Source organism: Trichomycterus rosablanca, chromosome 9 (genome assembly GCF_030014385.1).
Source record: "Trichomycterus rosablanca isolate fTriRos1 chromosome 9, fTriRos1.hap1, whole genome shotgun sequence".
In the NCBI taxonomy this organism is placed as follows: domain Eukaryota; kingdom Metazoa; phylum Chordata; class Actinopteri; order Siluriformes; family Trichomycteridae; genus Trichomycterus; species Trichomycterus rosablanca.
In genome coordinates, this window is record NC_085996.1 from 13,927,406 (window position 1) to 13,954,521 (window position 27,116).

The 27,116-nt window shown below is 38.9% G+C and overlaps 1 protein-coding gene across 1 annotated transcript in view; it reads right to left on the reverse strand.

Annotated features, from left to right (window-relative positions):
* Positions 1–2,642: 2,642 nt before the first annotated feature.
* The window catches only part of gata4 (GATA binding protein 4), a 25,807-nt gene continuing 1,333 nt past the window's right edge, over positions 2,643–27,116 (reverse strand). The window contains exons 2-6 of the mRNA XM_063001929.1: positions 8,636–8,802; positions 7,094–7,219; positions 4,777–4,858; positions 4,549–4,679; positions 2,643–3,151 (exon numbers count right to left, since the gene is read on the reverse strand). Coding sequence (XP_062857999.1) covers positions 3,038–3,151; positions 4,549–4,679; positions 4,777–4,858; positions 7,094–7,219; positions 8,636–8,802 — 620 coding nt within the window. The 3' untranslated portion in view covers positions 2,643–3,037. The remainder of the gene's footprint in view (positions 3,152–4,548; positions 4,680–4,776; positions 4,859–7,093; positions 7,220–8,635; positions 8,803–27,116) is intronic.

Sequence of the window (27,116 nt, forward strand, 5' to 3'; positions counted from 1 at the left end):
CTTATTTCCATGTTTTTCCATGTGTACGTTTGCTTGCTAGGTAGCTTCAGTCTCTGCATGTGGACAGTGTTTGTATCATTAATAGGGTTGTTACCTGTCCCGGTTTTCCCAGGTTTGTTCTTTTTTGACAGTCAGTCCTGGAAAGTTGTAGTTCTCTCCCAGGACACTTAATGTCCCGGTTTTCTATGGGCTACAGTTTCTGTTGCATCCCATTGTTGCTTCCAACATAATGGGCAAAAGAGGCAGTTAACGATAGGTAATTGCACTAAATCTACTAATTAAAGGTTTTTCTTAAGAAAAGGCATGGGTGGCAAGGCATAGGAAGATGATGAGACTGTGTCTGTTAAATCTGACACGCCAGTAAATAATGACTGGATGACAAAATGCAAACTACACCGCATAGGTAAATTTTGATTCAACTGTGGTCCATCGGTCATCAGTATGACAGTGCCTAGGTCAGACATGGGTGGCAACCCTAATCATTAATATTTCCAAAACCCTTGCTCACAGAATATTATGCTCAGTTAGTGGTGTGTACCACATATAAATGGGTGTTTGTATGTGTTTGTGACATGTAACTATCATATGGGAATATTAAGGATATTAAGGAAAAAAATGATTTCTAACTTTTTACTTAGCTAGATTTTGCTTTAAATAAAGTCTAACAATTGAATGATTTCTCAAATAAACAAAGTAGTGTTTTAGAGTATAAGCAAATTTTGGTAATACTGCCATGTCACATTTATTTAGCCCCAACTTTATATTGCTGATCTTAAAACCTACTGCTAGTCTGTATGAACTAAAGTTGGGTTACAACATGATTAACACATTGGATTTGTGCTGGGATGTGTTAAATAAACACCACCCAGAGATTCATGCTGAAAACTATGAAGTCTTTTCAAAAGCTGAAAGAGGACATAATTTCCAAGACCTTGAACATTTCTAAAGACACAGTTCCACCTGGCAATAAGGGAAAGCCCACATTTTCCTCCAGAGGCCTTAGCAATCTCATCAGGACAACAAAAGAAAATCCAGCTGGGACTAATGTGTCAGTGGCAACCATGGACCTCAGTGTGTCAGTGGCAACCGCGGACTCCACAATGCAAACCACTTTCGATCAAAAAGCACAGGAAGGGTTGTCTGGAATACACCAGAATAAATTTGGATAGGCCTGTAGAGTACTGGGATGGAACTGGAACTGTTTGGACTGTATGGATCAGCGTTTAGTCTGGTGTAAGAAAGGTGAGGCTTGTGACCAGAAGAATATTGTCCCACAGTCAACCATTTAGGTGGGTCAGTGATGATGTGTGGTTGAATCTTGGTGATAACTGTACTTTTTAAGTAGACTGTGATCCCGAAGACACCATGTTAACCAAAGCTTGGAAAAGGGATCTAAGGAGTCATGGAATATCCTGGAGTCACTTCTAAGTCTCCAGATTTAGATCCCATACAAAATCTTTGGGATTTAAAGAAAGCCTTTAAACCTCCAAGAAGAACAGGTGACGATTCCAAAAGAGAGATCGTTTATGGTGTGTGTGTTGTGGGGGGTGAATATTCCCAATAGCAACTGTAAGTCATCAGACAAAATAATATTCGAAAGAGTTCGGAGTGGTTTTGAATATATACGGAGTGCTTTGACTTTGGGAGAAGTGATTTTTGGGAAGGGAGTGTACTTTTGAACCACAGGAAAAGTCTTTATAGTAGACATGTGTCTAAGCTCTGAAAATATTGAAATGAATTACATTGAAATGGATTAAAATGGTACACTATATGGCCGGAAGTATGTAGACACATGACCATGGGCTTGTGGGACATCCCATTCCAAAACTAAATGTCGAATATGATGTCCGATCTGGTCCTGGTTTAGCTTTATATCCTTCAGGGCTATAACATACCGTTCTCTCGTGGTGGCTTTCCAAACGTCAAGAGGGAAGGGGGGGGGGGGGGGGGGGGGGGGGGGTGTGACGCTTGGCGGTCCGGGTCCTTTCTGTGCGGAGTTTGCATGTTCTCCCCGTGTCTGCGTGGGTTTCCTCCGGGAGCTCAGGTTTCCTCCCACAGTCCAAAAACATGCAGTCACATTAATTGAATAATTAAAACTGAATTGCCCAATAAGTGAATGGGTGTATGTGTGTATGTATGTGTGTCTGCCCTGCGATGGACTGGTGCCTCGTCCAGGGTGTTACTGTGTGCCTTGTGCCCATTGAAAAGCTGGGATAGGCTCCAGCACCCCCTGCGTGAGTGGTACACTATATGGCCAGAACCATGTAGACACATGATCATGGGCTTGTGGGACATCCCATTCCAAAACTAAATGTCGAATATGATGTCCAATCTGGCCCTGGTTTAGCTTTATATCCTGCAGGGCTATAACATATACCTTGTGGTGGCTTTCCAGATGTCAAGACAGGATCCTTCCTAATCCCTTGCCACAAAATTAACACTAAAACTGAAACACCTGTAACACCTGAACTTGATAATTAGAAGGGCTGTCCACATACTTTTGACCATACAGTGTATGTAAAGGCCAAAGAGCAAGTCATTCTAGGTAATAAAAGAACATGGCTGTCTGATTGTAACCTGATTACTACCAAAGGCACTTTGAGAGAGATTTCTAGTGGTCAGCATTCATCATGTACCCAGACTTGAACTTAATATGGGCTAAACCCACCTACTTTTACTGGGAGATTTTACTGGTATGGTAAATGGCCAACAATTGACCATTGTTTGAGCAATTAGATTGTAGTCATCATCTGACCAGACACTTCACATTCCTGTAGACAGTTCTTGATCTTAAATAGCAGTCATTTTGAAGTTGTATCTCATGGTCCTTTTTGTTTTAGTGACCCTTGTTTCTTGTATTTGAATTCTGGACAGTGATTCCGAGAGTTGATTCTTTGCAGTTTCCTTTACAGCCTCATGGTTCTGTTGGTAGTGTTTTAGCTCTTGGAGTTCATTAGACATTAGACCTCTTTGCTGTCACTGGCCCGGCATTAGCCCATACAGAAACCGCAACAAGAGAAGGACGACAGGTTCACGTCTAAGCCAGAATCAGGCTGTTCCAGGGCTCATTTTTGGCGCTGGGAATCCCAGCGTGGCTCGGTGAGGAGAGTTTCAGCGGCGAAGCTCTGCTTTGGCTTCCCATATAGGAAATCTGGAACAAAAACAATGATTATTTAGATGTTTACTAATCAAAGTAGTTTTCTGTTAGGTTGTCTCAAACCACACAGTTCACCAATAAAAGATACCTGACATTCATTCATTCATTGTCTTATCTGCTCATCCAATTAGGGTCACGGGGGTGGGTGATGGAGCTTATCCCAGCTTTTCAATGGGCGCAAGACATACAGTAACACCCTGGATGAGCTGAAACACCAGTCCATCGCAGGGCAGACACACATACACAGACACACATACACACTAGAGATGCATGAGTACCGATACTGGTATCGGGTATTTGCCCGATACCGCGCTCATTAACTTGTACTCGTACTCGCAAACGAGGCTCCGATACTAAACATCTGATACCGTGTGCCTAGTGCACATTGCTGCGTTATGCCTGGTTCACACTACACGATTTTTGCCCTGATTTTCGCTCGGCGACTGGACGGCGCTAGATTTGCCGGCTCTGGAGCAAATCGGCGTTCACTCGGCGATCAAAACTCGGCTCTCGATCGCCAAGTGTGAACTATCCAACAACTCGATCCGACCGGCTCACCGAGCACTCGAGTTTTCTAGCACCTCAGATATCTGATCTCAGATGTGCGACTGGGAATGAGTGACATGTCGAACAGCCAATGAGAACGCAGGATACGGTGTGAGGGCAAACGCAGGAGAGGAGTGTAAACAGGTGGGACAGGGGGATAATATAGTTTATATCAGAATACACCGGCACACACACACGTTTTACAGTATTTCTGACCTGATCGTTCTCTACAAAACATTACAACAAAACACCAACATTTATTAACCTCCAACTCACTACAGAACAATCCATGCTATTCGTGTTGCCAAATCCACTCAGATTCATTTATTTTTCCTCCTTGATTTCATCACCTCAGCGCACAAACACTTTGATCACTCGCTACTTGTTGACGTGCATTTTTGGACGTGGTATCATTAAACTTCTCGTCACGTGTGTTTTTGTTTAAAAAAAAACGGTATTCTAAATAGGTATCGTATCGGTATCGGCAAGTACAAAAATACATGTACTTGTACTTGTACTCGGTTGGGAAAAAATGTTATCGATGCATCCCTAATACACACACCCATTTACTTTTAGGGCAATTCAGTGTATCCAATTAACCTGACTGCATGGACTGTGGGAGAAAACCCACAGACACACGGGAAGAACATGCAAACTCCGCACAGAAAGCTTTCAGTGTTGTAATCATCCAACACACTGTAAAAAATGTGCTCAGCATCACTTTCATGCGTACACACCTGTCAGTCACAGTCGGCGTGAAAACAGACCAAACCATTAACCGTGTTCCTATATAAAAACTTACATCTATCTAATGTATGTGGAGAAAAAAAAACATGCCTACTCACTTGTGTATGTATATTGTGATGAGAGTAGAGATTGGGCGTCCCTGGCTCAGACTTGATGGGCCGGGGTTCTGCTACAGTATTACTGGTGCTGGTTGCACTTAAGGGTGTGTGACCTTCAGTCCCAGGGGTTTCTGTCAATCACGAACAAGACGCACATTATAATTAGCCAACAGCTGTCAGTTCAGCATATCAGAAGTTGTATTAGAACTGTACTACTGCAGAACATACCAGACTTGGTCTTGTTGAGGTTTTTGGGTTTGCGTTTACGGGTCTGAATCCCTTCTTTCTTCATGGCAAGAGGACGAGGAACCTGGGGGGAAACAATTTGTTCAAAAATGTGAGTATGGTATTAAATTGAGCAAATCTTTCAGGTGTAGCAATGTATACACGTACACCATTGCAACTATGGTCAGTTTATTAAGTACACCATTTACTTTTGCTATGGGTAATTTGTTAGCTCACAATTTGATATCTGTCCATTATGAAATATGGTATATGGTAAGCGTACTTGAAAATTATAGTGAGAAAAGGTATATACACCGATTAGGCATAACATTATGACCACCTCCTTGTTTCTACACTCGCTGTCCATTTTATCAGCTCCACTTACCATATAGAAGCACTTTGTAGTTCTATAGTTACTGACTGTAGTCCATCTGTTTCTCTGCATGCTTTGTTAGCCCCCTTTCATGCTGTACTTTAATGGTCAGGACCAAGGACGGATTAAGGATAGTCTGGGCCCCTGGGCAAAGAGTTGCTCTCATAACCAGGGCCCTCTAAAAATATGCCCCCCTCTTTCCTAGGACCCCTAAAAGCCAGAAGTCGAAGTCAGAGCAGTGCCACAACGCCTCATCCATTTTCATAAGGGGCCCAAAAGCATGGCTAGGGCCCAAAAGCATGGCTAGGGGCCCCAAAAGCATGGCTAGGGGCCCCAAGAGGCCCTGGGGTCAAAGTCCCTAATAGTCAGAGGATCCTTAAAATGGAGGGCCCTCGGAAATAAAAATATATTGTATCATAAATGTTGATAGGCATCGCAAAATGTTCTGGGCGCTGGCCCCACTGGCCCGGTCAGTAATCCAGCCATGGTCAGGACCCCCACAGGACCACCACAAAGCAGGTATTATTTAGGTGGTGGATCCTCAGCACTGCAGTGACACTGACATGGTGGTGGTGTGTTAGTGTGTGTTGTGCTGGTATGAGTGGATCAGACACAGCAGCGCTGCTGGAGTTTTTAAATACAGTGTCCACTCACTGTCCACTCTATTAGACACTTCTACCCAGTTGGTCCACCTTGTAGATGTAAAGTCAGAGACGATCGCTCTTCTATTGCTGCTGTTTGAGTTGGTCATCTTCTAGACCTTCATCAGTGGTCACAGGACGCTGCCCACGGGACGCTGTTGGCTGGATATTTTTGGCTGGTGGACTATTCTCAGTCCAGCAGTGACAGTGAGGTGGTTAAAAACTCCATCAGCGCTGCTGTGTCTGATCCACTCATACCAGCACGACACACACTAACACACCACCACCATATCAGTGTCACTGCAGTGCTGAGAATGATCCACCACCCAAGTAATACCTACTCTGTGGGGTTCCTGACCATTGAAAAACCATTGAAAGCAGGCTAAAAAAGTATGTAGAGAAACAGATGGACTACAGTCAGTAATTGTAGAACTACAAAGTGCTTCTAAAGGGTAAGTGGAGCTGATAGAATGGACAGTGAGTGTAGAAACAAGGAGGTGGTCATAATGTTATGCCTGTATATGCGTGTATATAATGACACAGCTCTGAGGTGTATAAGGCTTACACTATAAATCCAAAAGTATGTGAACACCTGACAATGTGCTTGTTGGACATCCTATTTTAAAACCATTTGCATTATTTTGGATTTAGACCCCTATTTGCAGCTATAACAGCCTCCTTTTTTCATTTCACAAAAAGCTTGTGTCTGTTTAGTCTGTTAAAAAAGCATTAAAGGGGTCAGGCAAAGTTAAATTGACCTGGCCTGCAATCCATGTTTCAGTTCATCCCAAAGATTTTCAATGAACTGAGCAATGCATGACACCGAACTGGTAAAACAGTGTTTTGGACTTTGCTTTATTTAAAGTTGCCAGGGGGAACAGGAAGAGCAGGTGCACCTGGGCCCATTGTCTCCACGACATGAACTAAACCCCCCATCGCACTGCCCCCCCCCCCCCCCCCCCCCCCCATTATTATTATATTACAGTATTTTTGTTAAGTAAAATATTAAAAGTGAGTATATTTATAATTTGTTGAGAGGGCCAACAATTTTTTTTGCACTGGTGCCCCTTCCCCAGTTAAATTCATATAATATGTTTAATAAGATTGGATTTATACACTTCTGAGTGTGAATTTAACCTTCAAATGTGCCTGAAACCGCTAAAGCAAAAAATTAGAAGAGATGTCTACATACTTTTGGTCATATAATGTACTTAGTAAACAGCTTAATCATAAATTTAAAGTTTAATCATGAATCCAACACATTTGCATTTTAAAGACACGTTTTCAACATGGTGCTTTGTCTTACCCCGTGCAGCTTCATGTAGAGACCACAGGCGTTACAGACTGGCTCTCCCTCTGCATTTCGTCTCCACAAAGTGGTGGTGGTCGTGTGGCAGTTAGTACAGGATAAACCCACCCGCCTGGATGCAGACTGTGTGGAAATATTTAAAAAGGGGAGATCGTTTTTATTAATTTTTTATTTTACATTCATGTACACCGATCAGCCATAACATTAAAACCACCTCCTTGTTTCTACACTCACTGTCCATTTTATCAGCTCCACTTACCATATAAAAGCACTTTGTAGTTCTACAATTACTGACTGTAGTCCATCTGTTTCTTTGCATGTTTTGTTAGCCCCCTTTCACGCTGTTCTTCAATGGTCAGGACTCTCCCAGGACCACCACAGAGCAGGTATTATTTAGGTGGTGGATCATTCTCAGCACTGCAGTGACACTGACATGGTGGTGGTGTGTTAGAATGTGTTGTGCTGGTATGAGTGGATGAAACACAGCAGCACTGCTGGAGTTTTTAAACACCTCACTGTCACTGCTGGACTGAGAATAGTCCACCAACCAAAAATATCCAGCCAACAGCACCCCGTGGGCAGCGTCCTGTGTCCACTGATGAAGGTCTAGAAGATGACCAACTCAAACAGCAGCAATAAATGAGCGATCGTTTCTGACTTTACATCTACAAGGTGGACCAAGGACCTAGGTAGGAGTGTCAAACAGAGTGGACAGTGAGTGGACACGATATTTTGAAAAATCCAGCAGCGCTGCTGTGTCTGATCCACTCATACCAGCACAACACACACTAACACACCACCACCATGTCAGTGTCACTGCAGTGCTGAGAATGACCTACCACCCAAATAATACCTGATCTGTAGTGGTCCTGGGAGAGTCCTGACCATTGAAGAACAGCGTGAAAGGGGGCTAACAAAGCATGCAGAGAAATAGATGGACTACAGTCAGTAATTGTAGAACTACAAAGTACTTCTATATGGTAAGTGGAGCTGATAAAATGACAATGAGTGTATAAACAAGGAGGTGGTTTTAAGGTTATAAAGCTTTTAATCAAAGCGACTTACAGTTGTATCAATTACAACACAAGCAAATAAGGGTAAAGGGCCTTACTTAGGGGCCCAACAGTGGCTTGAACTGGTGACCTAGTCACTATTCTAGTACTTTAAACACTGAGCTACCACTGCCCTACCAATCCATTATTCATTGTCTGTTTTACCACTGATTTATCTAATTAAGGGTCACAGTGGTTCTGATTCACTGGGCGAAAGGCAGGAAACACCCCGGACAGGTCACCAGTCCATCACAGGGCAAACACACACGCACATACACATACGTACACACACAGCTTTTTGCTATCTCCAAATTCAAGGTGCAAAGCTGTGGACTGTGGGAGAAAACCGGAGCTCCCTGAGAAAATCCACAAGGACACAGGGAGAACATGCAAACTTCACACAGAAAGGACTCAGACTGCTCTACCTGGGAATCAAACCCTTTAAATAATTCTAGCATCATGAATACAGGTGAGCTAACCGACTCACCAGTCGTCTCTGGGGTTTGATCAGTGGCCTGTTGATGCCATTCATCTTGTGGTAGAGTCCACAAGCATTGCATAGGTAATGACCAGTCCCATCCCGTCGCCATAGAGGAGTGGACATGGCCCCACAATTCACACATTCGCGGCCTTCTGCGAAATCATCGAACAAATCTGAAAGCAAAAGAGATAAAAGATAAGTCACATAAAAAGAAAGGGGTGCGAAAGGGGTCAGGAAAATAGACTTGTAAAAAAAAAATCTTAATTGATGGTCAGAAGTGACATTTATGGGGTGCTCGGGTTGCACAGCGGTAAAACACACTAGCACACCAAAGCTGACATCTCAAACACGCGAGTTCTAATCTTGGCTCTGCTACCAGCAGGCCAGGCATCCATTGGCTTGTCCATAGGGTGGGAATGGCAGAGGGGATTCCTCACGATTGCTGCAATTCCAATGTCTGCTGGCTGATCGATGGCACTTGCAGAATAAGACAGGATAATAGAGATTGTGTGTGACTCTTTAATACAGCCTAATACAGATCTACAAAAAGAAGCAGCCGGCTACTACACATGTGTCGGAGGGGGGTGTGACAGTCACAGCCCTCCTCAGTCAGAAGGTCAGCAGCAGCAGTTGCACAGCAAGAGGCAAGTAATTTACTTTTATAATGGCAATATGTAAGTTCTAATTATTCATTTATATTTGATAGCCCTTTCTTCTTGATCAGGGTCATAGTGGGTCCAGCACCACCTGGATTCCCTGGCATAAGGTGAAATATAACCTTTCTCTTTCACTCACTTTCAGCTACACTATATGGCCTATTTTAACTTTGAGGCATGATGACTCCCACCCATTACGAAGAACAAGAAACAGTGTTCTCCTGTACGGGACATAAAGAAAACCCAAACCATCTCATCCTAAGAAAGAATCTGTCAGGATTTTGTGGTTCAAGAACCAAAAAAAGGGTGTGTCATGAAAAAGAAGCTGCTAAAACCGGGTGATACTGTACACAGTCAAGCAAGCTTGAAAGAAGCCCATTCTGCAAAATCAGCACCGTAAAATAGGACTGATTCGGAAACTAACTGACTATTTAACTAGACGTTCTTTTGTGCCAACCGCCATCAGACTGCATAACAATAGCAGAATACACAGATTTTCCTCACACTAATGAGCCAGCTTTCCCCATACAATAACTCAAGATCTCCACCCTTTTGCCCAGCACTGGACTGTTTCATTAGTTTCACATATGTATATATTAGAATATATAGTGTTTGTATTATATTGTAGTAATTGCCATACTGATGTATAATAGTAATTGCATTGCATAGCAAATTTTTTTCCTTATTTTTTCTTTTTTATTCTATTTTTATTTACTCTACTTACTGTACTTACACTGTACTGGAGCTGCTGTATCACTCGAATTTCCCCCATGGGGATCAATAAAGGAATCTTATCTTATCTTATCTTAACTCATTTCTACAGTCATGTGAAAAAGTTAGGACACCCCATGAGAACCTTTGTCTTTTTGAACCTATTTAAACATATGGACATTTGAGCTTCATTTGAACAGTACTGAGAGATGGAGCTTATAAAACTAAACAACAAAAATGTTAAAAAATACTTTTAAACTCAAGTTGTAAAATGTAATGAACAAAAATGGAAATTTATTGTGAGGAAAAAGTTAGGACACCCTATGCCCTAATAGCTGGTATTTCCCCATTTGGCTGAAATAACCTCAATTAGACATTTCCTATAACCATCTACCAGTCTCTGACATCGACTGGTGAAAGGTTTTTCACACTCCTCCATGCCACTGTAAGCCCGGATAAGTTCAATCTACTTAAAAAATTTGAGGAAACCGGTTGCCTTAAAAAAGTTAAGTAATGTATAATGAAAACTTGAGTTAGCATAACTTAAAACATTAAGTTATTACACCTAAAAGGCAAGTTGATTAAACTTTCTTTTTTTTTTGTTATACCAACTGCTTTTCCCAATAATTCTACTTAATATCTTGAGCTCAATGGAAAAAACTATTGATTTCTTCTTAGTTTTCATGTTAATTACATTTTAAATATGAATTACAAATGTTTATAAAAAAACAGACACAATTATAAAATTATTTTTCTTTATTTCACTTCAGAAGTATTTACTTAAAATACAACATGTCAAGAAAACATCTTTAAAACTGTACAAACTGTATATAAAGTTCTGATGAAACACAAACAGCTCCTCACAGTAACCATGAACCTGTAAAACAACAAAAAGAAACAAGAAACAGAAGTATTAAAATCAACATTAATAGCATTAATTTTAGGATTAAAATAAAGCAAGTCAGCACACTCTTTGCTTCGTATGAAGGCTAGCATGCTAACATGCTAGCATGTAGCCTAAATACGGCAAATAAAGCAGCGCTGTTTGATTATTTATTTAGTGTCAACATTAAGATCATTTATTTTAAACAAAATTGTTAAGTAAAGTACAACACTTACCAAAATTACACGGAAGATTAAAAAGCCCCATCAGACTGGTGTACATGCTACTCAAAAATAGCATAATGAGGAAGAAAATGTTTGTCCACTTAGTTTAACAAAGGTTCCACTTCACAAAAGACATTTCAGGAAGACAAGTTTACTTTTGCAAAAAGCCTTCAATGAAAAGTAAAAAGTAATTTGCAACAACAGGTTTCGAAAGTTAAAACAAATGGCTGCCTGATTCACCAACAGCAAGCTGAAAAAAGGCGGACTTACATGTAAATGGTGGCGTTTTTCTGTTTTATTACCTTAACTTAACTTTTTTAAGTTAATCTGATAGAAAAGTCATTTTTTTTGTTTAGTAAACTTAAATCTTTTAGCACATTTAAATGTGTACTCAAATTAGTACAATGTACTCTGCATTTTATAGTAGAGCAAAAAAACTTAAATAACTTATGTATGTTGTACTAAAAATGTTTGATTAAATATAAAGTCCGGGCTTACAGGGTGCAGAATTTCTTCAGCTGTGTGAGGTTTGAGGGGTTTCTTGCATTGCAAATCAGCCCACAGCATCTCAATAGGATTAAGATCCGGGCTTTGACCTGGCCATTCCAGAAGTCTCAATTTCTTTCTAATGGAGAGCTTGCCAGGCCATGTTGCTACAAAGCAGCCCCAAACCATGACATTTCCACCTCCATGCTTCACAGTTGGTTTGAGGTTCTTGTGCTCAAATGCTGTGTTTGGTTTGCGCCAAAGATGTCTTCTGTTACTGTGCCCAAATAATTAAACTTTGGATTCATCTGTCCAAAGCACATTGTTTCAGAAGTCCTGGTCTTTGTCTAGGTGTTCTCTGGTAAATTTTAGTCTTGCCCTGATGTTTTTTTGACAGCAAGGGTTTCCTCCTTGCTCACCTCCCATGAAAATCAAACTTGTGCAGTCTCTTTCTGATGATAGATGCATGTACCTTCCTATCAACTATGGCAAGAGCTACCTGTAGGTCCTGTGATAACATTGAACGATTATTGGAGACTTCTTTATGCATATTGTGGTCTGCTCTTGGGCTGAACTTGCTAGGACAGCCTGACCTGGCCATGTTGGCAGTTGTTTTAAATGTTCTCCACTTGTAAATTATTTTCCGGACAGTGGAATGGCTGATTTCTAATTGTTTTTAGATCTTTTTAAATCCTGTCCCAGACTAATATGCATCTACAACCTTCATTCTGAAGACCTCAGAGAGCTCTTTAGATCTCACCATGGTGATACCACTCACTTCAACAATCATAGGCAAACCAAACTAATATCTGAGGTTTAAATAAAACTCCAATGTTCTCTAACAATGGTCTAATCATTACAGCTGATGTGGTGCTCCTGATTCTAATTTTAGACATTTTAAGTAGTAATAAATGTGGGGGTGTCCTAACTTTTTCCTCACAATCAATTTCCATTTTTGTTCATTACATTTTACAACTTGTGTTTAAAAGTAATTAAAAAAAATTTTTGTTTGGTTATATAAGCTCCATCTCTCAGTACTGTTCAAATGAAGCTCAAATGTTCAAATGTTTAAATATGTTCAAAAAGACAAAGGTTCTCATGGGGTGTCCTAACTTTTTCACATGGCTCTATCTATCTATCATCTATCTATCTGTCTGTCTGTCTGTCTGTCTGTCTGTCTGTCTGTCTGTCTGTCTGTCCGTCCGTCCGTCCGTCCGTCCGTCCGTCCGTCCGTCTGTCTGTCTATCTATCTATCTATCTATCTATCTATCTATCTATCTATCTATCTATCTATCCACCCATTCATCTATCTATCTATCCATCCATCCATCCATCCATCCATCCATCCATCCATCCATCCATCCAGCCAGCCATTCGTCTATCTATCTATCTATCTATCTATCTATCTATCTATCTATCTATCTATCTATCTATCTATCTATCTATCCATCTATCCATCCATCCATCCATCCATCCATCCATCCATCCATCCATCCATCTAATTAATCTGGGCCTAATGTATGGTTACCCGCTAGTGCAAAACTTACCAATAAATGCAAACACCACAAAATCAACAGCAAAAAAACAGCAGCAAATCTGAAAACACCCCAGCAAATACACCAGACCATACCACCAGTTCACCAAAAGTGAATTCACTTCATCAACCTACATCATAATGAATTCATCGATATAAGAATAATATCATAACCTGTGTCAAGGGGGGTCTAGGAAGAACTGCTGCATTAAAGCCTTTGGCAGGTTTGGTGTAAAGGAACATCAGTGGCCTGAAAAGCGCCCTGATCTCCCCATTGAATGCTGTTGACCCAACAAATGCTGTTTTAACTAAACGGGTACAAAATCCCACATACAAACTTTCTAGAAGTGTAAAAGCAAAGATTATAATGCACCAGCAGGAGGAGTCATGTTTTAGCACTGGGCATGTGCTAGGGGTTCTGTTCTTTCTCTACATACGACAGGTCCTCTTCTGATAAAAGGGTGCTCTGTATATTTAGAGCTGAAATTGAGCTCATCTTTATAAATGGAAACAACACAAAGTGTCTGAGGTGGTCGTTAAACAGCTCCGCTGAAGGATGTTGGACAAATGAAAGACAGAGAAACATCTTTTCTCTTAGTGTTTAGTTCAATCGACTTTAAGACCGATGGGTATGATTAAGCGGTCCGTGCATGGTTCTCCACACAACGTTGTTAATCCATTTGATTGTGCAATCTATAAACCCTGTCTAGGTCTTTTCATGTATGTAGGCTCACGTAGTTCCACCAGTTGTAAAAATAGATGTATTTGCTTTTATAACCACTGAAAAAGTCTGGACCAACAAACTAGCTCTAGCTGATAAACAGCCTAAGCCAGACCTGGTCATTAAAAAATGTTTTGGATGCTCTTTAGATGGTTTTTTCACTTTATGGACACAAGTATGTCCGAATTATAGTCTTCAAGTGTTTCACTCTGTTCCATAAAGGTGATGTCCATAAAGAAATGGTTTGGCAAGTTTGTTGTGGCAAGAGTTGTTAATGGCCTGCACAGAGCCCTGAGCTCAACCCTACTGAACACCATCTTTTGACTAAATGGACACAAATTCCCACAATCACAGGCCAAAATCTTGAGCACACCTTTCCTAGAATAAAGTAGGTTGTTATAGACACAAACAATGGTGGGGGTTATTGACATTGGGTTGTTGCCACATTGTGCCCATGGTTTTGAAATAGGATATCCAACAAGCTTATGGTCAGGTGTCCATATACGTTAAGTCATATTATGTAGATGGTTAGACTAAGAGACCAACTGAACAAGTCTGGTCATCCATGTGTGTTATTAAAGGCCTTGGCTGCCACTTGATCATCTGGTGCAATTTTGGAAATACTGGACAACGTTGGACTGCCAGGACCAATCAAATTCATTGCTCCAACATTCAACAGCCAATCGCTGTGCAGGAATCCTCCACACAGTCTAAAATTTCGAACATTTGACCAATCACAGCACATAAATGTAGGATAACTGCTTAATCGCAGCACTGCCAATCATGTAACCAGCTGAGGTCTCCAGAGTGAACATGGGGAATAAATATATCCAAATCGAGGCATTTGGGTGGCGCAGCAGTTCAATGCGCTAGTCCACCATTGCTGAGATCTCCAGCTGATATCAAATCCCAGTTGTGCTTTCAACCTGGCTGGGTGCCCAACAGGCAAAACTGGCCATGCCTGAGGGAGGTTGACTCATTGGGTTCCTCATTGCTGCTTCATTTACAGCCTCTGTAGGACGTCTCTCAGAGAGCCACCACTTCCAGTGGGTGACAATAAGTAAGTAGCGTCTAAACGTGTCAAAGAGGGAGTGTGATATTCTCCTCTCTTCAGTCATGGCAGGGGTGGTGCAGTGTATAACTAAAAAAAATAAAGAGTGGGACAACACTATAAAAGGAATAAAAGGGGTAAAATAGTAATAATGAAAACTACAATACTAAACACAAGGCTATAATTATTCAAAATATATAGAACAGTGGTTAGAAAATCATTAAACACAACTATGTAGTTGTGTCCAAAATGGTTTGGACGGACACAATCAGCATTTTTCTCATAAAATACCAAAGACATACCTAAAAATTGTAGCACCTTTAATCTACATGTCAGTTGACCCCTAGCTTACTCTCATTCAGATTCTACAAAACTAAAAACACGCAATGGCCTCCTTCCAAGGTTCACAACAACACTGCTTCAAGCTTAACCTTGAGACGGGCAGGACTCAGTCAACACATGCAAGAGGAACAATGAACAAGAGAGCACTGATACATTTAGGGCACAATCAGTGTACCAACTAAATGCCACTGCACAGACACAATACAAACACAGAGTATGTGAAATTATTTTAATTTTAATATCCTTTTATAAAAAGAGCATTATTATTATTATTATTATTATTATTATTATTATTATTATTGATAATTCATTCATTCATTAATAGTCTGTTTTATCACTGGTTTATCCTATTCAGGGTCGCAGTGGGTACAATTCACCTGGTGAAAGGTCGAAAACACCCAGGACAGGTCGCCAGTCTTTCACAGGGCAAACACACACACACACACACACACACACACACACACACACACACACACACACATACCTGAGGTTAATTTTAGTAACTCAAATTAACCTGACTGCACCCTTCGTAACTAACGTAGTACTTAAAATTGTTCATAAATTACGAGTAGTCTGACCCATTCGTAACTCACTAAGTACATCTTAACTTGAACTTTGCGTGCACAAAAACAATAAATTAAGCCAATATGCTTTAAAAAAAAATAACTCACAGATGCACTCGCTTTATACCAGAGGTGGAAAGAGTACTAAAATATTGTACTCAAGTAAAAGTACTATTACTTTAATGAATTTTTACTTAAGTACGAGTAAAGTTACTAGTCTAAAAATCTACTCAAGTAAAAAGTAAAAAGTAACTCCTTTAAAATGTACTCAGAGTAAACGTTACTTAGTTACTTTTTTAACAGGAGAGGGGGTCTCTTCTGTGTAATGCAAACAGGACGAGTGTATATAAATCTCACAATAGTTGTTTTTAATTAAAATATAATGGAAAAAAACATGTTGATACAACATTTAAAACATTTAGGGATGTGTAATGTGTCATTTTAGTCCCATAAAACTTTTTCAAACTGTATAACCACTAGTGATGTGTCGTAGAATGACTCGATTCTATTAAACGGCCCTTTAAACTGAAATAATGGAACCGATTCACGCTTCTGGGAGTCGTTATATATATACAGTGGGGGAAATAAGTATTTACAAAGACTTGAACAGTCTATAATTTTTATGGAAGGTTTATTTTAACAGAGAGAGACAGAATATCAAAAAAAAAATCCAGAAAAAAAACATTAAATAAAAGTTATAAATTAATTTGTATTTAATTAAGGGAAATAAGTATTTGATCCCCTACCAACCAGCAAGAATTCTGACCCCCACAGACCAGTTATGTGCCCATGAGGCACACAAATTAGTCCTGTCCCTGTATAAAAGACTCCTGTCACAGAATCAGTTTCTTCCGCTCAAATCTCTCGACCACCATGGGCAAGACCAAAGAGCTATCAAAGGACGTCAGGGACAAGATTGTAGACCTGCACAAGGCTGGAATGGGCTACAAGACCATCAGCAAGAAGCTTGTTGAGAAAGAGATCACTGTTGGTGCGATAATTCGAAAATGGAAGAAATACAAGATCACAGACAATCACCCTCACTCTGGAGCTCCATGCAAGATCTCACCTGGTGGGGTAAGAATGATTCTGAGAAAGGTGAGGTCAGTCCAGAATTACACGGGAGGAGCTTGTCAATGATCTCAAGGGAGCTGGGAGCACAGTCACCAAAAAACCATTAGTAACACACTTCGCCGTAATGGATTGAGATCCTGCAGTGCCCGCAAAGTCCCTTTGCTCAAGAAGGCTCATGTACAGGCCCGTCTGAAGTCTGCCAATGAACACCTGAATGATTCCGAGAAAGCTTGGGAGAATGTGATATGGTCAGATGAGACCAAAATTGAGCTCTTTGGCATCAACTCCACTCGCCGTGTTTGGAGGCAAAGAAATGCCCGGTGGGGATGGTGTTCTTGGGGTCATATCCAGCATTTCTCTGCTCCCAGCTCCCTTGAGATCATTGACAAGCTCCTCCCGTGTAATTCTGGGCTGCCCTCACCTTTCTCAGAATCATTCTTACCCCACGAGGTGAGATCTTGCATGGAGCTCCAGAGTGAGGGTGATTGTCTGTGATCTTGTATTTCTTCCATTTTCGAATTATCGCACCAACAGTGGTCTCTTTCTCACCAAGCTTCTTGCTGATGGTCTTGTAGCCCATTCCAGCCTTGTGCAGGTCTTCAATCTTGTCCCTGACGTCCTTTGATAGCTCTTTGGTCTTGCCCATGGTGGTCGAGAGATTTGAACGGAAGAAACTGATTCTGTGACAGGAGTCTTTTATACAGGGACAGGACTAATTTGTGTGCCTCATGGGCACATAACCGGTCTGTGGGGGTCAGAATTCTTGCTGGTTGGTAGGGGATCAAATACTTTTTTCCCTTAATTAAATACAAATTAATTTATAACTTTTATTTAATGTTTTTTTTCTGGATTTTTTGTTGATATTCTGTCTCTCTCTGTTAAAATAAACCTTCCATAAAAATTATAGACTGTTCAAGTCTTTGTAAGGGGGTAAACTTACAAAATCAGCAGGGGATCAAATACTTATTTCCCCCACTGTATATACAGTGTATCACAAAAGTGAGTACACCCCTCACATTTCTGCAGATATTTAAGTTTATCTTTTCATGGGACAACACTGACAAAATGACACTTTGACACAATGAAAAGTAGTCTGTGTGCAGCTTATATAACAGTGTAAATTTATTCTTCCCTCAAAATAACTCAATATACAGCCATTAATGTCTAAACCACCGGCAACAAAAGTGAGTACACCCCTAAGTGAAAGTTCCTGAAGTGTCAATATTTTGTGTGGCCACCATTATTTCCCAGAACTGCCTTAACTCTCCTGGGCATGGAGTTTACCCGAGCTTCACAGGTTGCCACTGGAATGCTTTTCCACTCCTCCATGACGACATCACGGAGCTGGCGGATATTCGAGACTTTGCGCTCCTCCACCTTCCGCTTGAGGATGCCCCAAATATGTTCTAATGGGTTTAGGTCTGGAGACATGCTTGGCCAGTCCATCACCTTTACCCTCAGCCTCTTCAATAAAGCAGTGGTCGTCTTAGAGGTGTGTTTGGGGTCATTATCATTCTGGAACACTGCCCTGCGACCCAGTTTCCGGAGGGAGGGGATCATGCTCTGCTTCAGTATTTCACAGTACATATTGGAGTTCATGTGTCCCTCAATGAAATGTAACTCCCCAACACCTGCTGCACTCATGCAGCCCCAGACCATGGCATTCCCACCACCATGCTTGACTGTAGGCATGACACACTTATCTTTGTACTCCTCACCTGATTGCCGCCACACATGCTTGAGACCATCTGAACCAAACAAATTAATCTTGGTCTCATCAGAACATAGGACATGGTTCCAGTAATCCATGTCCTTTGTTGACATGTCTTCAGCAAACTGTTTGTGGGCTTTCTTGTGTAGAGACTTCAGAAGAGTCTTCCTTCTGGGGTGACAGCCATGCAGACCAATTTGATGTATTGTGCGGCGTATGGTCTGAGCACTGACAGGCTGACCCCCCACCTTTTCAATCTCTGCAGCAATGCTGACAGCACTCCTGCGCCTATCTTTCAAAGACAGCAGTTGGATGTGACGCTGAGCACGTGCACTCAGCTTCTTTGGACGACCAACGCGAGGTCTGTTCTGAGTGGACCCTGCTCTTTTAAAACGCTGGATGATCTTGGCCACTGTTCTGCAGCTCAGTTTCAGGGTGTTGGCAATCTTCTTGTAGCCTTGGCCATCTTCATGTAGCGCAACAATTCGTCTTTTAAGATCCTCAGAGAGTTCTTTGCCATGAGGTGCCATGTTGGAACTTTCAGTGACCAGTATGAGAGAGTGTGAGAGCTGTACTACTAAATTGAACACACCTGCTCACTATGCACACCTGAGACCTAGTAACACTAACAAATCACATGACATTTTGGAGGGAAAATGACAAGCAGTGCTCAATTTGGACATTTAGGGGTGTAGTCTCTTAGAGGTGTACTCACTTTTGTTGCCGGTGGTTTAGACATTAATGGCTGTATATTGAGTTATTTTGAGGGAAGAATAAATTTACACTGTTATATAAGCTGCACACAGACTACTTTTCATTGTGTCAAAGTGTCATTTTGTCAGTGTTGTCCCATGAAAAGATATACTTAAATATCTGCAGAAATGTGAGGGGTGTACTCACTTTTGTGATACACTGTATATACAGTGTATCACAAAAGTGAGTACACCCCTCACATTTCTGGAAATATTTTATTATATCTTTTCATGGGACAACACTATAGACATGAAACTTGGATATAACTTAGAGTAGTCAGTGTACAGCTTGTATAGCAGTGTAGATTTACTGTCTTCTGAAAATAACTCAACACACAGCCATTAATGTCTAAATAGCTGGCAACATAAGTGAGTACACCCCACAGTGAACATGTCCAAATTGTGCCCAAATGTGTCGTTGTCCCTCCCTGGTGTCATGTGTCAAGGTCCCAGGTGTAAATGGGGAGCAGGGCTGTTAAATTTGGTGTTTTGGGTACAATTCTCTCATACTGGCCACTGGATATTCAACATGGCACCTCATGGCAAAGAACTCTCTGAGGATGTGAGAAATAGAATTGTTGCTCTCCACAAAGATGGCCTGGGCTATAAGAAGATTGCTAACACCCTGAAACTGAGCTACAGCATGGTGGCCAAGGTCATACAGCGGTTTTCCAGGACAGGTTCCACTCGGAACAGGCTTCGCCAGGGTCGACCAAGGAAGTTGAGTCCACGTGTTCGGCGTCATATCCAGAGGTTGGCTTTAAAAAATAGACACATGAGTGCTGCCAGCATTGCTGCAGAGGTTGAAGACGTGGGAGGTCAGCCTGTCAGTGCTCAGACCATACGGTCCGCACACTGCATCAACTCGGTCTGCATGGTCGTCATCCCAGAAGGAAGCTGATGCACAAGAAAGCCCGCAAACAGTTTGCTGAAGACAAGCAGTCCAAGAACATGGATTACTGGAATGCCCTGTGGTCTGACGAGACCAAGATAAACTTGTTTGGCTCAGATGGTGTCCAGCATGTGTGGCGGCGCCCTGGTGAGAAGTACCAAGACAACTGTATCTTGCCTACAGTCAAGCATGGTGGTGGTAGCATCATGGTCTTGGGCTGCATGAGTGTTGCTGGCACTGGGGAGCTGCAGTTCATTGAGGGAAACATGAATTCCAACATGTACTGTGACATTCTGAAACAGAGCATGATCCCCTCCCTTCGAAAACTGGGCCTCATGGCAGTTTTCCAACAGGATAACGACCCCAAACACAACCTCCAAGATGACAACTGCCTTGCTGAGGAAGCTGAAGGTAAAGGTGATGGACTAAACCCAATTGAGCACCTGTGGCGCATCCTCAAGTGGAAGGTGGAGGAGTTCAAGGTGTCTAACATCCACCAGCTCCGTGATGTCATCATGGAGGAGTGGAAGAGGATTCCAGTAGCAACCTGTGCAGCTCTGGTGAATTCCATGCCCAGGAGGGTTAAGGCAGTGCTGGATAATAATGGTGGTCACACAAAATATTGACACTTTGGGCACAATTTAGACATGTTCACTGTGGGGTGTACTCACTTATGTTGCCAGCTATTTAGACATTAATGGCTGTGTGTTGAGTTATTTTCAGAAGACAGTAAATCTACACTGCTATACAAGTTGTACACTGACTACTCTAAGTTATATCCAAGTTTTATTTCTATAGTGTTGTCCCATGAAAAGATATAATAAAATATTTGCAGAAATGTGAGGGGTGTACTCACTTTTGTGATACACTGTATATATACTGTATATATATATACATATACACACGGCTCTTTAAAAGGAACCAAGCCAAAAGATCCGACTCCCCATCGCAGAATTCATTTTACATTTATATTTTCAGCATTTAGCAGACGCCTTTATCCAAAGCGACTTACAGTACAGTATACAGTCTGAGCAACTAAGGGTAAAGGGCCTTGCTCAAGGGCCCAACAGAAGCAACCTAGCTGTGGTGGGGCTTGAACCAGCAACCTTTGGATTACCAGTCCTGTGCCCTAACCACTAGGCTACAGCTTGCCCTGAATTGCCCTTGAATTCACTGCGTATATACTGTATATATGAATGTTGAAGGGGGGGTGTAGGCTGAGGTGGGGTAGATGGGTAGATGGGAACTTTAAACATGCATCTACTCCCCTAGATATCCCTTCAGTCGCTGTTGGACCTAGTATTCTCAGTGTTGCTTTTTCTTCCAATAACTGACCTCCACCTGCCTTAGCCCTCTTTTAAATTGTGCCCCCGTTTGCGCTGTAGACTTGTAGACTTGCCATGCTTCTGGATTGACGCATGAAAGGTTAATTGCGTGGCAATTTATAGGCTTGATATGCAATAGATAGCGATTGCAAATGTAATGTTTTTATAGCACTTATTTAAAGATCTATTGATTATTAGTTTTTAAAAAATGTTTCTTAATGAATTATTTGCTTTTTCTTATGTAATAATGATAAATTGCATAATTATCGGTGATTCAGTTTTCGTGCCTTTTCAGAGGCGGAGCCAACAAAGAACGACTTAAACCTCGTTCGTAGTTTCGGAGACTTACGAAAGCTTTTGGGGAAACTCTCGCAAAATTGTCGTTCTTAAAGTTACGTCGTTCTTAAAGTTACGTCGTTCTTAAAGTTGTTCGTAAATCGCTAAGATCAATCGTTATCGGGAAACGCACCCCAGAAGGCTTACATTATTAACAGAAGGATTTCTCACTACACATTTATAAACTGTCACAATATTTAGACTTTCTGACTGATCACAGAAACAATGTGTACTAGAAATACATGGAACTACATGAAATCTTATAAATCATGGGAAATATTTTTTAAGTATTAGTTTTATAAAGCTAAACATCCATTAATTAAATTAGACCAGCTACTCATGACCCTATTTGAGTCATTTCAAAACATGTAAGTTATTAATTATTGTAATGAAATTACTTTATTATTTAATTCAATTGATTAGTATTTAATATTATACTATAATAAAAAGTTGATGATGTGATGAAGAAATACACTTACTGTAATTCCTACTCGCAAAATACCGTTTAAAATGACCATCATTATTTGTAATATTAATTCTAAAGTTATAAAGGCACGTGGTGTGTTTATGATTTTTAGTGATCAAATTTTTTTTGAATATGTTATTGAAATAATACATTCAGCAGCACGTATATATACTGTATATATATATATATATATATATATATATATATATATATATATATATATATATATATATTATATATGTGTGTGTGTGTGTATATACAGTATATACGTGCTGCTGAATGTTTTATTTTATATATATGTATATATAGTATGTATATACTGTATGTTTATGTTATGACTTCAATGCGTTTTCAATACGTTTTCACCTTTTACTTTGGTTAATAGCTCATTAATTGGCCTGTGCTGGCACAGTGTTATCTGGATGATAAGGATAGCTGTTATAAAAATGTAACATGTTATAACACTGCGAAATATTAATTAATATTAAAATAAAATATTATTTTGTTGGTTTGTTGTTATGTAATGTGATATGATGTCATGTCATGTACCATGTCATGTCATGTTGCTATGTTGTTTTATGTTGTGACGTTAGTTTAGCCTTTATATTAAATCATATTATATAATATTACACTAATAATTAAACTGTAATTTCTCTGATATGAATAAAACATCTGTAAGCATAGCTTAAGGCATATACACAAGACATGTTACAATTGCTAAACATTAGAAATAATCTGCTTTAAAGACAATTATACTGTACATAAAAGGAAATATTGACTTTGTATTGACTAGTATGCCACACTAGTATAGTATAGTATAGTATAGTATAGTATAGTATAGTATAGTATAGTATAGTATAGTATAGTATAGTATAGTATAGTATTTTGGTGTGTTTAGGATCGTGTTGTTTCAGATAACAACAATAACAACGGGCGCAAGGAAGGAACACATCCTGAATAAAGGATCGATCGCAGCACATTAATCACCATTAATCATCAAAAACATATAATCATATCATATAATCAATCATATAAAGCTGTGTGTTTCATTAAAGAAAATGCATTGTTGTTGTTATTGTTATTATCATTATTATTATTAGTAGTAGTAGTAGTAGTAGTAGTAGTAGTAGTAGTATAGTACTAGTAGTGGAAGTAGTAATGTGCAGGCCACCGCTAACATAAATTCAGCTTTTTAAAAATACTTTTAAAACCTCAATAAAGACGTATTTATTTACTTTCAGCTGGTTTGCCCGAAAGTCTAAGAACTGTTCCAGTTTGACCAGGATCCAGACTCACTCCAGCTGTTGGTCACTGTGGTGGTCATTTGTGGTGGATTCCTACAGAGATAAAGCTCAAAGTGGAACATCTCGTTTCTGCTTTATTTTGTGCTGACATGGTCATTATTAGCTGCTCAATGTTCAGCTGCTCCTCACTGATAGATAAAAAGTGATAGGGGTTCAGGAGATGCTCTTCTGTTTAGATCCCGTGCAGAAGGCAGATTAGCTCATATCCCACACTGCACTAATCCAATCAGTCGGGCACATCGGGAATGTCAGATTAGATAAGAGAGGGATAATGTTAAAGCCTGAGTTATTATTTATTATTCACGTGTTGTAGAGATATGCCTACAGTTAGATATGGGTTAAGCAAATGACTTTATGGTTATTAGACCTCATTAAGGTTTAGATATTAGTGATATTAGTTACATTTAAACCTCACAGGGTATTATTTATAATACATAATATAAAGGGTATTAATTATAATATAGCACATTATATGTTATTAATATCACTTATAGTAGATAATATTATAGAATAGTATTTTCTTAGATATTAGTGATATTAGTTACATTTAAACTTCACAGGGTATTATTTATAATACATAATATGAAGGGTATTAATTATAATATATAGCATTATATGTTATTAATATCACTTATAGTAGATAGTATTATAGAATAGTATTTTCTTAGATATTAGTGATATTAGTTGAATTTAAACCTCACAGGGTATTATTTATAATACATAATATAATGGGTATTAATTATAATATATATATATATATATATATATATATATATATATATATATATATATATATATTAGATAATATTATAGAATAATATTTTCTGGATTTTCTCGAGTTGTACCTTTTGATATGTGTATATAAGAGGTTATATTTTGGGTGTGAAACTTTGGGTGTGAAAAGATCTAGTCTTTTTAATGCAAAAGAATAAATCTACTAATTAAATGCATAATATAACAAACCTGATATTTTCACAAGTTCATCTTTTTATTACAGTATTTATGAATGGTTTTATATTGTATTTATGTACATTAACTGTTATTTTGCTTATTTACCTGTAGATTGTTTTTGCTTTTTTCTTTGCCATGCTGTCTGACACTCTTAGAAATAAAAGGACTAAACGTGTACTGTTTTAGTATATATATATATACTGCTGTAATTATTAATTATTAATTGATTAATTTGCTCCGGACTCATAGCAACAGTGATCATGATATGCTGTTTTATTATGTATGAATAAACAAATAAATCAATGTGTTTTCTGTGTTTAGGCTTGACCAACATCTATACCTATTTTAAAGGATAAATAAACATTTAATGAACAATTATGAGTTATGAATAAAAATAACAAATACATGAAATTAAAGAACTAAACGCACTATTTTAGTATTTTTGTTGCTGGGTTGGTAAACTCAAGGTTACATATTTAGTTCTTTTAGTACATTCATCTTAAGCTAAATGTACTTTTTAGCTAAACATAGTACTTTTTTACTGAACGTTTTTTGTACTTTCTTATGTTGAAGTGGACAAACTATGTACAAAAAAGTACAAGAATTAATTTCATTTCTAAGACTGAATAGCTACTAATAATAAAAAGACCATATAATTCCAGGTAGTTAAATACATGTTTAAAATACATCAGTGTCTTTCTGCTGTCTGTTTAATGTGTGCAACAGGGACACACTGTTCAACCAAATCACAGAACTATACAGTTTAAAACTAAGTTTGTTACTTTTAAATGCTTTATGTGTTTATTTGTGTTTTGTGTGTATTGAAAAAAATAGATTAATTGATTAATAGACAGAAGAACTCTTTAGGTGGTATTGCCTTATGCCCAGTTTGCTCCGGACATATAGCAACAGTGATCATGATAAGCTGTTTTATTATGTATGAATGAATAAATAACAATAATATCACTGTATTTTCTGTGTTTATATTTAACCAGCATCTATACTTATTTTAATGGATCAATAAACATTTAATGAACAATTATGAGTTATGAATATTAAATTTACGACTTATTAAATTTTGCTAAAACTGACCCAAAAGAGACAAAATAACATAACAAAATCTGAGCAAATCTTATGTTCTATTTTTAAAAACCGACTTTGAACGCCACAGTATTTTTTGATATATGGCTTAACCTATCATCAACTTAACCCATGAAACCATTCAATCTTATATGCTGATAGAAAGAACCCCCCGGATCTATAGATCACAGGATGATTTAATCTTTTCAGCACGGTTAATTCATTTACATCTTTGAACAGAATAACAGGCTTTATTACCCTATTGGTAACTCGTTTTCTGATTAATTGTGCCAAACCTAGAAAGCTGTTACTCCCATCAGCCGAGCAATTTAGACCCAGATAGCTCAATGTGACTTAATGAAACCTGATGTTTACTTTGTTTACACTGTTTTATAACAATAGAATTTGATTAGGCTATTGGAATTTGAAGTACTGTCCTAAGAAGTACATTTTTCTAAATAGGAAAGGGGGGATTAGACACAGAACTTAAACTAAACAGAATTTAGAAGACTTTGATTAAAAAGGATTTGCGTAAAGATAAAATCTTACAGGGGTACAACATTGTCTACTTAATCTATGAAAATAAATATTTCAGTTATTTATGACATTAAGAAAACCAAAAGCAAAATAGAAAATATATAATAACAGAGTTTTGTCGAATACGGAGTGTGCGAATTATCCGTATTCGACATTTCTGGGTCGATTTAAAAGAAATTTACATATTTAAAAGTTTTGTTTTGCATTATTGTTATTATTATTATTATTATTATTATTATTATTAGTGCCGTCAAGTCGATTCCGACTCCTGGCAACCATATGAATAGTGTTTCTCCAGAACATCATGTCTCTTAATAGTTTGTTTATTGTTTTTAAATTGTATCCATCCATCTTATTCCCATCTTATTCATAAATGGCATAATTGTTTTCTCATGATAATGCCCAGTTTAAAAGAGCTTCACGCTGGTTATCTGGGCTTCTTTGAGAGAGATGTTAGGTTTGATTTGGTCGATTTATTTGTTTGCCTTTTTGAACGCAACAAAGTTCCAGTATCTATCTATATCTATAGACAGACAGACAGACAGACAGACAGACAGACAGACAGACAGACAGACAGACAGACAGATAGATAGATAGATAGATAGATAGATAGATAGATAGATAGATAGATAGATAGATTATTGGAAGTTGTTTTTATTATTAGACATATTGTGTTGTACATGATAAGCTATAGTACGCAAAGACCTAAAACATAACATGACAACTTACACGACGACGCAACATTCCCGTAAACTCTCATCAATTTCATATGTGACTGTTTCCCAAATTGCACTATAACAACTACGTATTTGCTATAAACTGTAGTTGGATTTTTTTTAATGATTAGTTTTTTGTTTTTTTTGTAATAAACTATTTATTATTATTATT